The 16260-nt window shown below is 44.4% G+C and overlaps 1 protein-coding gene across 1 annotated transcript in view; it reads right to left on the minus strand.

Annotated features, from left to right (window-relative positions):
- Positions 1–16260, minus strand: part of PACSIN2 (protein kinase C and casein kinase substrate in neurons 2) — a 66461-nt gene that overhangs the window by 28801 nt on the left and 21400 nt on the right. The window contains exon 2 of the mRNA XM_054173950.1: positions 6118–6228. Within this exon, the coding sequence (XP_054029925.1) occupies positions 6118–6177 (60 nt within the window). The 5' untranslated portion in view covers positions 6178–6228. The remainder of the gene's footprint in view (positions 1–6117; positions 6229–16260) is intronic.

The raw sequence follows: 16260 nt of genomic DNA on the forward strand, positions 1-16260 counted from the left end.
TATGACAGAAATCTGCTACCACAGAATTACAACATCTTTTAAATGGAAAAGCAAACCAGCCTGCTTCATCATCTAAAAGCATTCACTGATGAGTAACTGAAATCCCTCAACACGGGAACTCTTTCTTGGGGCAAGCTTTTCCACCTTAAAATCTGTGCATCTGTCACCCCCCTGCCAACACAGCAACAATCAGCCAGTGATAGGTTGGCTGACAGCAGTAGGCATGAAGCACAGGTATCAGGGGTACCAAACCGGCAGGGCCAAGACCACCTGAGCAGTTTATAATGCAGTTTATGGGAGGCATGTCCCAGGAACTGCTGCCACTGCTCACCAGTGTTGGGTTTGGGTCTGGATTTGGGGTTGGGTTTTTCTGTGTGTGTGTTTAGTGGGGGGGTGGTGCTGTTGTTGCTTGGTTTTGTTGTTGGGTTTTCTGTATTTGTGGTTCCTCTTGTTTTGTTTGTTTGGGTTTTTTGTTTTTCTGAGCAGAGAAGAATGGGAACACATATGGTGGCCAATTTTGATTCACTCATGAGGGACAAACTTTCCCTGAGTAAGTTAAAACATCTTCCTTTGCTGTTCAGAATTGCTGTTGCTCTTTGGATAAGTATGTATTTTCACAGGGCAGTGTAATGCTTTAAATGAGAACAAAACAGGCCAAGCTGAACCAGGGGGTTAGTCTGTCTATTTCCCAACACAGAAGCGAGGGAAAAGTAACACATGAAAACTCCAGCTCCAGAGACACACACAAAAAAAAGTGAGATAAGAATAGATTTACTGAGCAAAATCAGATAAACATACAACATGCAGAAGCAAGCAAGCCAAAAGCCCAAGCCAGAAAACTATTGCCCCATCCTTCCTTGTCATGCCACCATCCCAGCAGGAAACACAATACCCAAAAACCTGGGACCCAGCAGCAGCAACCAGAACAGGAAGCCTCCTGTATTACAATCTGAACTTCAAGCCCCATCATACTTTGCTCCAGCCAGCACTTTCATTTTGAAGCTGGCATGACTGTAGCTCGGTATGAATGGCAGCTGCACATTCAACTCAATCCCTGACAGGCAGTTAAATACCCCTGCAATAAATGGAGAGGGCTCCACATTGCTGCTGCTAGTGGAGTATAAGGGAGGTAAGGACTGACATCTGGTGTATACTAAAGTGGCACACAGCCGGTGAGAGACCAATGGCTCACTGAAAAATGTGCTTCCACAGGCAGGGCAGCTGTTCCTTCCTAGATATGCACACACATCTACTTTGATCTCTAGGAAAGCCTACTCATTGCCCTTATTACCTTTACAGGTACCCAAGTGATTGGTCTCAGCTTTCTCAAGGCATTTTTCTTTCAATATAACTGTAAGAGTGACTGTCAAGCATAAGGCTTAATTAAGAAAACCCCTCATAAAATGGTCAAATTCTTTCCTGTGCATTTCAAAACTACTCGAGTAGAACAGGGCCAATAGGCCTGTCCATTTCTTACATTTCACAAGTTTGAAACCAACCAGTTTTGCCACAGCCTATTTTTGGATGCAAGAAAGTGGCATGAATGATTATGACAAACTGTGATGTATTTACATGCAGTCATGCAAATGCTTGGAGGCCATATGACAGATAAGAAAGAAATACAAGAGGTTTTGAATTACATATCAGGTTCCAAATTTTCCCCTTGCCTCTGGAAAAGTTAGTGCTGTCCTGCTCCAGGCTATCAGCAATGACCTTTGATGACCCCAAACATGTCAGCCTTGTCAGGTAAATGACACAGATGTAGGAATTTCTTCTTGGAGCATACAAATAAGAATCCTTCTGCACCCAGAGAGCTTAACCAGTTTCATCAATGTACTCTAAGGCTTGTTAGAAAAAAATTAAGAAAGAAGAAGATCCTAAGGCATTACTACAACTGAAACTGATGAAATCCTCCACTGTTATTGTGGCAATCATCTTGCAGCATGTGTTTTCTTACTGTTTTGCAATGCACAGATTTATAGAAGGGTTTAGATTGAAAGGGACCTTAAAGACCATCTCATTCCAACCCCCCCTGCCATGGGCTGGGACACATTCTACTAGACCAGGGCGTTCAAGGCCTCATCCAACCTGGCCTTGAAGAGCTCCAGGGAGAGGGCATCTACAACCTCCCTCTCTCCACACGCTTACATGAAAACATACAAAACTTGATAGGGTGCTTGGTGCCACGGTTTAGTTGATTAGATGGTGTTGGGTGATAGGTTGGACTTGATGATCTTGACGGTCTCTTCCAACCTGGTCTGGTCTAACTCTGTCTCCTAAAGTACTTTCATTTGGTAAACACCAAAAGATTCGCTCTCCTGTAAAGGATTTCTCATCCTGCTAGCAAACTAAAAACTTAACCCAAGCTACTGCTAACTAAGTATGGGAAAAACTCCTAAATTCAGATGTGAAAGCTTCTGACATCTCCATGCTAAAGAAAATTGTTTATATTTGGAAGTCTGTGATTTTTTCAGTTGTCTCAGCTGGTCTGAGATACTACCTATGCATAAGCCTTGTCCTACTCACATTTTTGACTGATGTATCTACAGTAAATCAGCACCATGAACACAAGCCCAAACAGCAACTTTTCCAGCTCCCTGTCAACAGCTATTTCCCAACCACAAATCTGAACCTGATAACAGTACCTATGTAGTAATAATAATAAAAAAATTCCCTAGTTTTGAAAGGAAACAATTACTGCTCATAGTTGATTTCAACCACAGAGCTTGACTCTCGGTGCCAGAACTGGAAATTTCCATGAACGGTCCTGGAACAGCGACCCAATGAAAAAAAGCTTCACAGATGAATTAACCTGAATTGAAATGCTGCTCTATGGACAAGCTGAACTCCAACCAAGTAAGGTTAGAGCAGTAAGTTTGGTACCATAGAACCACACCCTACAGATTCACATTTTTAAGCATGATCAGACTGCTAGCAATTATCTTTGTAACAAGGAATACTAGCAACAGCAGTGACGACTCCAAAAGAAAGCAAACCAGAAGACTGTTTAAGAACAAAGTGCTGCAGTTCCTAAAGACAAAATTGTATGAGAGTTCTGACCAGAGCAATGGCAAAAACTTGGAAGTTTATCAACATTTGTATTAAGTACAGTTCTTACCAGCTCCATACAACAGCAACATTCAAGAAACAGAAGTGGTTCCAAAGACATGCAGCGAACTAAAAGCAGTTTTCACAGTCAGTTCTTCAGATAGGTCCCACACCCAGCCACCTCACTCTCTCCTCAATATTTTTCAAGAAAAAGGATGAGCTTTGCAGCACACTCCAAAGGTAAACAAATCTGAACTATTTTGGAGTGCAAGGGAACAAACTCGAGAGCTCGCCCTGCCAGATCGTCTGTTCTGTGCCGTGGCCAAGTTTAAACACATTCACTGCTTTGGGCTGTGGTGGTAAAACACAGCACGACTGATGTTCCACAAACTGCCAGGTTTCTTTAAAAGCAAAGGAAAAACAGCAGCAACACAACCCCAAAGCACTTCCATTGTGTCAAACATCTAAAAACCCTCTAAAGGAAAGGTGCAAATAAAGTCTGTGGTACAGTATCTTCAAAACTGAGTTCTTTACTTCTTGTTACTTCTGGAAACTGGCCAACATGGTCCCCATCCACAAGAAGGGTCGGATGGAGGAACCTGGAAACTCCAGGCCTGGCAGCCTGACCTCAGTGCCAGGAAAAGTGATGGAGCAGATTATCCTGGCGGCAATAACTGCACCTGAAGGATGGCCAAGGGCTCAGGCCCAGCCAACATGGATTTAGGAAGGGCAGGTCCTGCCTCTCCAACCTGATCTCCTTCTATGATCAGGTGACTGCCTGGTGGATGTGGGGCAGGCTGTGGATATGGTCTACCTGGACTTCAGCAAGGCCTTTGATACCGTCCCCCACAGCAAACTGCTGGCTAAGCTGTCAGCTCGTGGCTTGGACAGCAGCACTCTGTGCTGGGTTAGGAACTGGCTGGAGGCTGAGCCCAGAGAGTGGTGGTGAATGGTGCCACAGCCAGCTGGCAGCCAGGCACCAGTGGCATCCCCCAGGGATCAGTGCTGGGCCCCATGCTCTTTAATATCTTCACTGATCACCTGCATGAGGGGATTGAGACAGTCATCAGCAAATTTGCAGATGACACCAAGTTGGGAGCAGATATTGGTCAGTTAGAGGGCTGAAGGGCTCTGCAGAGGGACCTCGACCGACTGGACAGATGGGCAGAGTCCAACAGGATGGCATTCAACAAGTCCAAGTGCCAGGGGCTGCACTTTGGCCACAGCAACCCCATGCAGAGCTACAGGCTGGGGTCAGAGTGGCTGGAGAGCTGCCAAACAGAGAGGGACCTGGGGGTGCTGATTGACAGCCACCTAAACATGAGCCAGCAGTGTGCCCAGGTGGCCAAGAAGGCCAATGGCATCCTGGCCTGCATTAGGAATAGTGTGGCCAGCAGGAGCAGGGAAGTCATTGTGCCCCTGGACTCTCCATTGGTTAGGCCACACCTCAAGTCCTGTGTCCAGTTCTGGGCCCCTCAGTTTAAGAAGGACACCAAGACACTTGAATGTGTCCAGAGAAGGGCAACAAGGCTGGGGAGAGGCTTTGAGCACAGCTCTACGAGGAGAGGCTGAGGGAGCTGGGATTGTTTAGCCTGGAGAAGAGGAGGCTCAGGGGTGACCTCATTGCGCTCTACAACTACCTTAAGGGTGACTGTAGCCAGGTGGGGGTTGGTCTCTTCTCTCAGGCAACCAGCACCAGAACAAGGGGACACAGTCTCAAGCTGTGCCAGGGGTAGTTTAGGCTTGAGGTGCGGAGAAGGTTCTTTGCGGAGAGAGAGTCGTTCATCACTGGAATGTGCTGCCCAGGGAGGTGGTGGAGTCACAGTCCCTGGAGGTGTTCAAGAGGGGATTGGACGTGGCACTTGGTGCCATGGTCTAGTCATGAGGTCTGTGGTGACAGGTTGGACTCGATGATCCTCGAGGTCTCTTCCAACCTTAGTGATGCTGTGATACTGTTACCTGAGGCACGAAATAATGAGGCTAGCTAGCATTGCAGATAAACCACATCTTTACTGATCAAAGTATTTTGTCTGACTTAAGTGGTTTACGTATCTATTCTGAGAAAGATTAAGACTAGAATTCAAAGTTGTAGTCCTCAAGAGCAAAATAATTAACTCAGAACATACAGAAAAAGGACAAGTTTTAGAATAAAATTCAAATTCAGGTTCATATTCTACCACCAACAGAATCCTGGCAATCCTCCTCTCCTCTCAACTCTTGGTCTGAAGAATAATTCCTGTCTTACTCTGCAGAAAGGCAAAGTTTAAAGTCAAATGGTACACCCTGCCAATGCATTACTTGGCCTAAGCAAAGTGGATGCTCAAATTACTCAGACATAACCTGAAGTATATGGAAACCAAAGTACAGTATCAGAAGGTGTGTAAAAATGCAATCACCCTGACAGAAATGCAGAGAAGTAGAGCTCAGAGGTCACAAGGAGAACCATTCCTGGACAAAAGGAATTACCCTCAATATCCCAAATCCAAGGCTATGCTGCTCTCTTTAAGGCTTAATCAAATTCTTGTCACATCTGAAAGACATTATTAGAATGGAGCAGAACAAACTCCTGATATTACAATTTGCTTACTATTGTCTTTCTCTTTGTATGCTCTTACATTGAGGCAAGAGTAAATTAATCTCTCTCAAAAAATGGATACTTACAGAAACAGGAGACATGCAGTACATTCACACTGTCTTACAGCTGTCACCTGTGTAGACCTCAACAGTGACTTTAGATTTAACATTGATCACTCAACTGTCTTGATGATTTTTGAAAGCTACCCAACCCACATCCCTCTTGGGCACTAAAAAGCTCACAAAGGTTCAGTTCTGAATTGCATACCTAACCCAAATGGACCAACACCCAGTTTGTGCAAGTTAAAACCCCCTGACAAGATAGGATGAAATCTAAAAGGTAATTTCTACCCTGAAGGCTATTTCTGCAGTCCACAATCACCAAAGGCACGTTGCATCTCCCTCCAGTTTTCAACATACAAAAAAACCCCCCAGATTTCCTATAATAACAGTAAAAAAATACCCTAAGGTATATTGCTGAAACATTCTGGTTACCTCCCAGAAGCTATCGCTAGAAACTTCGACTCCAACAGAGTCATCATACGAGCCAGACATTTCCGGGTACGAAGAGCCTGGAAGTATTCAGAGCTTGGAGACTTTCAGAACCTGTAAAAATAGAAAATAAAATTTAAAAAAAAAACAACAGCACAACAGCTTGAATATTATTAATAAAGCAGAGAAATTAAATTAGGTGACATCCTTACATTTTTGGTATCTAGGGATGCCAACAAAAACCAAGAGGCAAATAAAGTGCATTTTGCAAGAGAACACTGTTCTACCATGCTAGGTTCTTGACTCTTATGACACTTGCCATCCAGAGAGTGGTCAGTCCACTTGTCTCTATCCAATTTCAAACTCTTGGATTTACAAAATTTCCTATTACAAATCAAAAGAGAGGTTTGAGCAGCATGATGCCTGCTTGGTAATTACTCCACTTCAAAACATTCTGAAAGAGAACTACCTGGCCTTTGCTACAATAATGTGTCATAGTATCAGTGAGGGTTGGAAGGGACCACAAGGATCATCTAGTTCCTACCCCCTGCCATGGGCAGGGACAACCCACACTAGATCAGGCTGGCCAGATTCTCATCCAGCCTGGGCTTAAACACCTCCATGGACGGCACCCCAACCACCTCCCTGGACAACCCATTCCAGGGCTTCACCACTCTCACGGTGAAGAACTTCCTCCTCACATCCAGCCTAAATCTGTGCACTGCTTCCTATTCCTAATGAAACCCACTGGAAATATTCAAGGTCAAAACCACTTGCTGATTAAGAAAAAAAACTTCCAAAAATATTCACGTTTCTATAAGAATTGACTTCAAAATATCTACTTGGAAGCTAAAAGCATCTACCAACACAAACACAGAGCTTCCCCAGCAACAAACGATGAATAACACAAAAACAATGCAAAGAGGATTACAGCTACACAAGTCAAATGCAGGAGACAAGGACAACAGCTTCCTTCCCAAAAGGCTTAAAACAGTCTATGACATTCAGACAGCCCCAATTATCTCACCCAGTCAGCTATGATTAGATCTACTGGACTAGTAAATACCCAAGCTACTTGTCACTTTCTTGCCACTGCTCTTGTGCATTTTGAAGCAGGTCATAGATTCTAAATGATGCTATAACACATATCTCCTGAACCAAGGTTACAGGCTCACTCAAAAGAGGAGTTTGATATTAAATACATTCTTCTAAGAGCAAGTTTAAAATTTTCACAAAACAGGGCAACAAAGGACAGAGAAGGGCCAGGAAGATGGTAAAAGGTCTGGAGAACAGGTCTTCTGAGCAACAGTTAAGGGAAATGGAGTTACTTAGTCTGGAGAAAAGAAGGCTGAGACCAGACTTCACTCTCTACAACTACCTGAAAGAAGGCTGCAACTAGTGTTGGTCTCTTCCCCCTAGTAACAAGTGACAGGATGAGAGGAAATAGCCTCAAGGCTGGCCTGTATCAGGAATAGTGTGGCTAGCAGGACCAGAGAGGTGATTGCCTGGTCAGCATTGGTGAGGCTGCACTTTGAGTTCGAACCCCTCACTACAAGACAGACGTTGAATTGATGGAGTGAGAGAAAAGCAATGAAGCTGGTGAAGGGTCTGGAGAACAGGTCTGGTGAAGGGTGGCTGAGGGAAATTGGATTGTTCAGTCCAGAGCAAAGGAGGCTGAATACTTTCTCTTTGCAACTACCTGAAAGGAGGTGGGGGCGGGGGCTGGTCTCTTCTGCCTACTAACAAGTGATAGAATGAGAGGAAATAGCCTCAAGTTGCACCAGGGGAGGCTTAGGTTGGGTATTAGAAGAAACTTCTTCATTGAAGGGTTCTCAAAGACTTGAATAGGCTCCCCAGAGAGGTGACTGCACCCCCTTCCCTAGACATGTTTAAAAGAGGCAGAGATGCAGTGCTGAAGGCCATGGTTTGGCACCAGACTTGGCAGAGTTATCTCATGGTTGGATTCCATGATCTTGAAGGGCTTTTCCAACTAAAACAATTCTATGATGCTATAAGGTGACACAGTGGTACCTTTAAAATAATATCAGAAATTATGGTTATGTGATCAAAGGGAGATCAGAAGTTTAAAGACAGACTATTGTTAGATCAATCAACACCGCTAGCTAGAGTCTATTCACTGCTCACATCACCTTTTTTCCCCTTTAAGGCAGCACTCACATAACTCTGAAACCAAGTAAGCAATTGAAGCAACTGCCCGACCCAGACATACCATACAAAATAAGGGAGGGAACAAGATTCCAAAGGGTTATAGCTGTTTTCCTATCATATCTCAAGATCTTTCAGCCATTACTATCAGTTGGAAGAGATCAGGGAGACAACTATAGAGCTGAGCATCTTGGGAGAAAGAAACCCTTCCACAGAAGTATAAACCTAAAAGGAAAGTGTTAATAAGTTACCCATCCTACCTTCCAGCACCACACAAATATTCTTTTTGAAACTGGAGGGAGGGAAGGAAAGGGAAGAAACAAAGGAGAAAAGGAATAGTGGAAGTGTTCTGAAAAGGAATATAGAAAGCACTTACCTTTAAGAAAACAGCCTAAACTATAGCAGTGCTGGAAATTTCATCCGAAAAACTACATGTAAAAATTGGACAAGCTGAAACAGAAGCTCAAACGAGGGAATAGGTTGTGAGGACAACCAAATGCTACAGAAAACACAGAGCTGTCCTTTTCTTTTTTTTCCATAAAAGCATGGAAATGATCACTACTCAGGAAAATCTGATGGGTTCACATTTTTTATACACCAAATACTAACTACACTGTGAGAAAGTATGAGCAAGCATATTTAGGGAAATATTGTGAAGTCATAGCAACAACTGGCACAGAAAAACACTATTTGCACAGCACTACTTAAAAATAAACTGAATATTGAGATAGGAACATTAAGCTGTATGAGTCATGCTACCCTCCTGAAATAGAATTATTACAGCAACCAGTCCTTTAGCACATTTTTTGTTAGGGTTTGGTTCTCCCATCCTTCAAATGAATTTGCAGAGGTTTCACAATGGAAGTTCATTGGCCCTTTGCAGGGTCTTTCTTGCATGTCACTATAAAAAGTAAACCTCTCAACAGCTAAGGCTGTCATTATACAATCTGGGAAATTTAGATCAGGGCAACAAGAGAAATGAGCCCCACGCACATTCTCCTCCAAAGATCACCTGCATCTCACAAGGAAAGCACAGCACACAGAGTTCCTATGTTCCCACAGCAGTTTGGCTTCATCCACTCTGACCTTTATCTTCTCATTCTGTAACCCCAGGCTCAACTTCTTAGGAGTACCTACACTGCCTTTTTCTTGTCCCTCAACTACTTGCTGAGCAAGCAGGCAGCACAGTGGTCGAGCCGCATCCACCCATCTTTACATGTACTAGCAAAGGGGCTCACCAAACAGGACAGATTATTAACAAGTGCCCTGGTTTCTGACAATCTGCTCTCACAAGCAGGGAGGGAGAGTAACACAGAAAGCCCTGGCTTGAGATAAGGAGTTTAATGGAAATACAAGGTACAATCACTTTAGCCTGTTTCACAGAAAAGCGTAGCAAAAGCAGAAGCAGCAGCAGACGACAGCAACAAAACAATCTCTAAGCCTGCAGCAAGCCCAGCACCCCCCAAAACTGCAAGGAGAAACAGGAAGCCTCTCATGATATGATCTGAGCTACCAGCCCCATGATACTTTGCTCTGGCTGCACTTTCATTTTCAAGCTGGCATACCATCAGCAAGGTATTGAATATTCATCACCAGATTCAATTGGCTAAACCCATGACACCAAGCTCACAAATATTTTGGAAGTGGGTACATCACCTTAGGTTTCTCCCATCTAATTTTCATGAAAGTGATAAAATGTCTATTTTTATCTCTGTTATTTAACATTTGTATGAAGCTGGCCAATTGGTTCAGAAGTTACAGGAGCAGGAATTTAAAGAAAAGCAAAGGTGGAAGCCTCATTTTCCTCAGTAGGCAGATCTTCAGTGAAGAGATGCCACCTCTGCATCATGCTGTGTCCTTTCCTCAGCACAGTCAGAGTTTTCAGGGGATTTTCTTTCCCTGTGTCAAAGAACTCTGAAATTCCCATTAAAACCCCAAATATCAGTATTTTATGAAGTATCAAGTCCAAAGGTCCTAAAACAAAGTTTCCACTGTCACAACTGCATGTCAACCACCACCAGCGAAGCAGAGAAAGCCTTAAAAGTTCAGAGTCCTTAGCTGTAAAGAGTCCCAGTGAATGCTAGCTACCTAAACTTACACAGGCTAAACAAAGCATGAAGTCCAACTGAAAAAAAATGTAGTAACTACACAGTAAATAGTGCATACTGAAATGGTACAAACAAGCAAGGCTCAGTCTTGAGTTGGTGAGGACACAGCAATTTTTGTAAATCAGGCTCCAGTGATCTTAGCCATAAGCAAGCTGACTAACAAATGAGGCTTTTTTAACAAGCTTCCTCCTGGGGAACATTCTGGAAATGCTACATGCTCAAGACCTTTAATTTCTTATCTTCTGCTAGTGCCCCACAATGTGAAAAAGATTGCTATAAATATCTTGAAGGCTTAACACATGAGGATTTTAGAAAATGTTAACAAATGATGAGCAAGCAGACCTTCACATACAGCACACAAAACCTGCTGCTACACACACACAGTATCACAGTATCCCCGAGGTCTGGGTATTCCCCTCAGCAGAAGTGATACCTGTTTCCCTCCTAGTCACAGTATCACAGTATCACCATGGTTGGAAGAGACCTCAAAGATCATCAAGTCCAACCCATCACCACAGACCTCATGCCTAGACCATGGCACCAAGTCCCACGTCCAATCCCCTCTTGAACACCTCCAGGGGCAGTGACTCCACCACCTCCCTGGGCAGCACATTCCAATGACAAACGACTCTCTCAGTGAAGAACTTTCTCCTCACCTCCAGCCTAAACTTCCCCTGGTGCAGCATGAGACTGTGTCCTCTTGTTCTGGTGCTGGTTGCTTAAGAGAAGAGACCAACTCCCTCCTGGCTACAACCTCCCTTCGGGTAGTTGTAGAGAGCAATGAGGTCTCCCCTGAGCCTCCTCTTCTGCAGGCTAAACAACCCCAGCTCCCTCAGCCTCTCCTCGTAGGGCTTGTGCTCAAGGCCTTCTCTGGACATGTTCAAGTGTCTCAATGTCCTTCTTAAACTGAGGGGCCCAGAACTGGACTCAGTTACTTTGAAAGCATTTTAAACAAGTCCTTGCTTCATTCATGTTGAAATATGAGAAATTATTTACTCCCTTTTCTTCATGTGTCAGGTGATAGAGATTAGAAATCTCATGACGTGCAGGAATCGGTGCAACCCAGAGACTTTTAAGGTGCTAGAATAACCCAGTGAATTCCAGAGCTTCTCTTAAGGTGTTTTCCAACAATAAGAGGAAAAAGATGCTTAAAGAAATTCTTCATTTACTCACCCAGCCATCAATAATAGATTGTGTTTAACGAACTCTTGCCGTGAAACAGGTAGGGCTTTTAGTCGTAATAAAGGATCAAGGGTGACCTCATTGCCCTCTACAACTACCTGAAAGGTAATTGTAGACAGGAGGGGTTGGTCTCTTCTCCCAGGCAACCAGCACCAGAACAAGGGGACACAGTCTCAAGCTGTGCCAGGGGAGGTTTAGACTCGAGGTGAGGAGAAAGTTCTTCACCGAGCGAGTCGTTCGTCATTGGAATGTGCTGCCCAGGGAGGTGGTGGAGTCACCGTCCCTGGAGGTGTTCAAGAGGGGATTGGATGTGGCACTTGGTGCCATGGTCTAGTCATGAGGTCTGTGGTGACAGGTTAGACTTGATCCTTGGGGTCTCTTCCAACCTTAGTTATATTGTGATACTGTAATAAAAGATTTTAACATCTTGAACCCTGCCTGGGAGATGTTTATTAGCTATATTAACATAAATGACAGTATTAAGAAAAATAAATCTGATGAAGGCCTCAGTGCTGCTCACTGAGTCTTGTGATGAGAAAGAATAGATTCTGAATCCAATACTCCAACACAAAGAATGCCTGTAGACAAAATACTACTAAAAAGAATTGAAACCTGAAGGCAATACAGCACAGCCTTGTCCTGGAGACCTGATCAACACTGCTCAAAACATACAGTGCAGGTGACAAGCAGAAGTGGCTCCTCATGCCCAACTTCAAGAACCTTCTAGAACAGAAAGGACTGACGGGCGTTCTTAGTGCCAACACAACATAATACTTGTTCCTTTCAATCATTCTCTCATGTATGACATACTGCTTTATGAGGAGACTCCCTATGAGGAGAGGCTGAGGGAGCTGGAGTTGCTTAGCCTGGAGAAGAGGAGGCTCAGAGGAGACCTTATTGCTGTCTACAGCTATCTGAAGGGAGGTTGTAGCCAGGTTGGGGTTGGCCTCTACTCCCAGGCAACCAGCACCAGAACAAGAGGACACAGTCTCAAGCTCCACCAGGGGAGGTTTAGGCTGGATGTTAGGAAGAAGTTCTTCACAGAAAGAGAGATTGGCCAGTGGAATGAGGTGCCCAGGGAGGTGGTGGAGTCACCATCACTGGAGGTGTTTAAGAGGGGACTGGATGAGGCACTTGGTGCCATGGTTTAGTTGATTAGATGGTGTTGGGTGACAGGTTGGACTTGATGATCTCGAAGGTCTTTTCCAACCTGGTTAATTCTGTTCTATTTTAAAGCAACACAATTGCTAGTACTATGGCTCTAGCTGACTATTACTACCAAAGAAAAAGTCCATAAAAGGAAATCAGATCACTACTCCCTGGAGAACTCAGCCTGGATGTTGAAGTTAAGAGCCACACAACTGATTACGTTCCTGAAAGACGCTGATAGCAATCCATCTGGGGAACCCTACATCCTGAGCACTAAAGAAACTAATCTAGGAAATGCTGTTACAAACTTGCTGAACCCACTTCCTATTACTCATGCTCCTCTGAGACTGGGAGCACCAAGTACTCTCATATTTTCTACGTGAATACCACAGTATTTTGCCACTAGACGTGTTTACGTGAGCACATAACATAAAATGACATTAAACAGCACAGGAGGTACCAGTTCATACTAGATTCATAACTTTAAGAATAACATGAAATTCTTGCAATTCTGGGGCCTGCAGGTGGTAGAAAAAGGAGGGAGAAGCAGCCAAGAGCTGGGAGGAACTAGGAAAGAGTGCTTACAAGGCACCAAGGGAAAAAGAGACACCATCAGAAACAGGGAGAGGGGGAGCTGCCTGGCTTCAGCTCAGCTGAAGGACAGCAGAGAGAAGGAGCTTCCACCATTGTGATTGCTTCTAGGTCACATCTCTTCCCCATGCTCCAGTCAGCAATCAGGAGCCTATGCTGAATGCCAATTAAGTAAATCCCTTGCTTGGTTCCAAACAACTTCCTTGCTACTGGATTATATTCACCCATACCCATGTTTGTATGTGTAACATGCAATAGAAACCCATTAAATGTAGCATTGTACGCTGCCTAAAAATGCAAGCACCAAACACATATTCAAACCACAGTTAAAAAAACACTTCAGAAGACACTAAAGCAGTTAAAGTTTCATTTTTAAAGCAAATAAAAACAACCCAAAACCCAATCCAAATCTCAACCAAAACCAACCAAAATAATCCCCCAAAAGTCCCCCCACCAAACCACCAAAAGTACCAAACCCCACCCCTCTCCAGAAACCTAAGTGCCCCATTCCCAAAACACAAATGCCCCTGGCCCCCAAAAAACCCACTCCCAAAACACAAAACCACACAACTTTATTGAGATGACATTGTAGAATCATAGGATTACCAGAGTTGGAAGGGACCTCAAGGAACATCTAGTTCCAACACTCCTACCACAGGTTGGGCAATCTCAAGCACAAATATAGGCTGGACAAGGAGTGGCTCAAGAGAGCAGCTTGAGGAGAAGGACTTGGCAGTGTCAGCTGGTGATAACCTCACCATGAGCCAGTAATGTGCATTTGCAGCCCAGGCGGCCAACTGTGTCCTGGGCAGCATCAAAAGAAGTGTGACCAGCAGGACAAGGGAGGCGATTCTGCCTCTCTACCCTCCTCTCCTGAGACCCCACCCAGAATACCGCATCCAGTTCTGGTGCTCCCAGTATAAGAGGAACATGAGGCTGCTGGAGCAATTCCAGAGGAGGGCCATGAAGATTATCAGAGGGCCAGAGAATCATGCCAAGAAAAATGCCAATGGCCATCTTCAGCTTTACTCGGGCAGATCTGTGAATATTAAGTTCAGAGCTCTTAAAGGCTTTTTGTTGTTGTTGTTGTAGTTGTTGTTGGTTTGTTTTTTTCCCCAATAAAGATCACATGCACTCTTTTCTCTTTTTCCTTACAAGATGTTTTAGCTGCTGGTAGTGTGTTGGAGCTGAGCAAAACCTCCAGCTTTGTGCACGACTGGCGAGGCTGCAGAACAGATGCCAAGCTACAGACTCGTTATTATTAAATACTCATACTACTATTAAAGACTTAAATTTCCCCAAACCAGAATTTTTCTTTGCTACAATCTCTGAAGCACTGCTTGGGTTGGCTTCTCCTCCCTTCATCCCCTCTTCTCTGTAACAACCAATGAATTTTAGATTACACAGTATTAAGCATCATACAAGTTAGATAACAATGCCTGTAGAGATTACATGGGCATGCTAAGCAGAGGTAAGGAGTCATCTTTTACCTTTCAAACCTGGTACCAAATTCATACCTGTTGCTGTAGAACAGCTCCATGAACTTGTGTCATTAAGTTACTACTCAGTGTTTCAATAGGGCCATGCTTTCAGACACATTCTTAGCTACAAATTGTGCATTTTCTTTTGCTTTTTTTGAAGTTAAAACTCATTTCAAATACAAGATACAGTCTGAATACTAAGTGATACATACTGTGTCCTCACCTAGGCAATACGTCTTTTAAATGACTTAATACACTGCAAGGAACTCCATAATCCAGGAGGAAGCAGTTAATCACCTGTTATGCCACCTGGACACTCAAGTCTATGGGGCTGGATGGCATTCACCCAAGGGTGCTGAGGGACCTGTTGGAGGAGCTTGCCAAGCCGCTCTCCATCATCCATCAGCAGTCCTGGTTAACAGAGGATATGCCAGGTGACTGAAGGCTTGCCAACACAACACCAATCTACCAAAAAAGGCCAAAAAGGAGGATCCAGAGACTTCAGACCTGTCAGCCTGACCTCAGTACTGGGGAAGATTATAGAGTGATTCTATTTGTGTGCACTCACACAGCAAGTGCATGGTAGTGGTGGTATTAGGCCAAGCCAGGCTGTTGAGAGGCCTTGAGCACAAGACCTATGAGGAGAGGCTGAGGGAGCTGGGATTGTTTAGCCTGGAGAAGAGGAGGCTCAGGGGAGACCTCATTGCTCTCTACAACTACCTGAAGGGTGGCTGTAGCCAAGAAGGGGTTGGTCTCTTCTCCCAGGCAACCAGCACCAGAACAAGAGGACAGTCTCAAGCTGCACCAGGGGAAGTTTAGGCTGGAGGTGAGGAGAAAGTTCTTCACTGAGAGAGTTGTTTGTCATTGGAATGTGCTGCCCAGGGAGGTGGTGGAGTCACCACCCCTGGAGGTGTTCAAGAGGGGATTGGATGTGGCACTTGGTGCCATGGTCTAGTCATGAGGTCTGTGGTGACAGGTTGGACACGATCTTTGAGGTCTCTTCCAACCTTAGTGATACTGTGATTTATAAATGGCAGGTCCTGCTTGATCAACCTTATCTCCTATGACCAGGTGACCCACCTAGTGGATAAGGGAAAGGCTGTGGACATTGTCTACCTGGTCTTCAGTAAAGCCTTTTGCCACCATCTGCCACAGCATTTTTCTTGAGAAACTTGTGGCCCATGGCATAGACAACTATGCTCTTTGCTGGATTAAAAATTGGCTGGATGACCAGGCCCAAAGAGGTGTAGTGGACAGAGATAAATCCAGTTTGGTTCCCCCGGGGTTCAGTCTTGGCATCAGTTCTGCTTATTATCTTTATCAAGGATTTGGATGAGGGGATCAAGTGCACCCTCAGTAAGTATGCAGGCAACACTAAATCGAGCAGGAATGTTGATCTGCTTGAGGGTAGGAAGGCACTGCAGAGAGATCTGGGCAAGTCAGATCAATGGGCTGAGGTTTAACAAGAC

Source organism: Dryobates pubescens, chromosome 27 (assembly GCF_014839835.1).
Source record: "Dryobates pubescens isolate bDryPub1 chromosome 27, bDryPub1.pri, whole genome shotgun sequence".
Taxonomy (NCBI): domain Eukaryota; kingdom Metazoa; phylum Chordata; class Aves; order Piciformes; family Picidae; genus Dryobates; species Dryobates pubescens.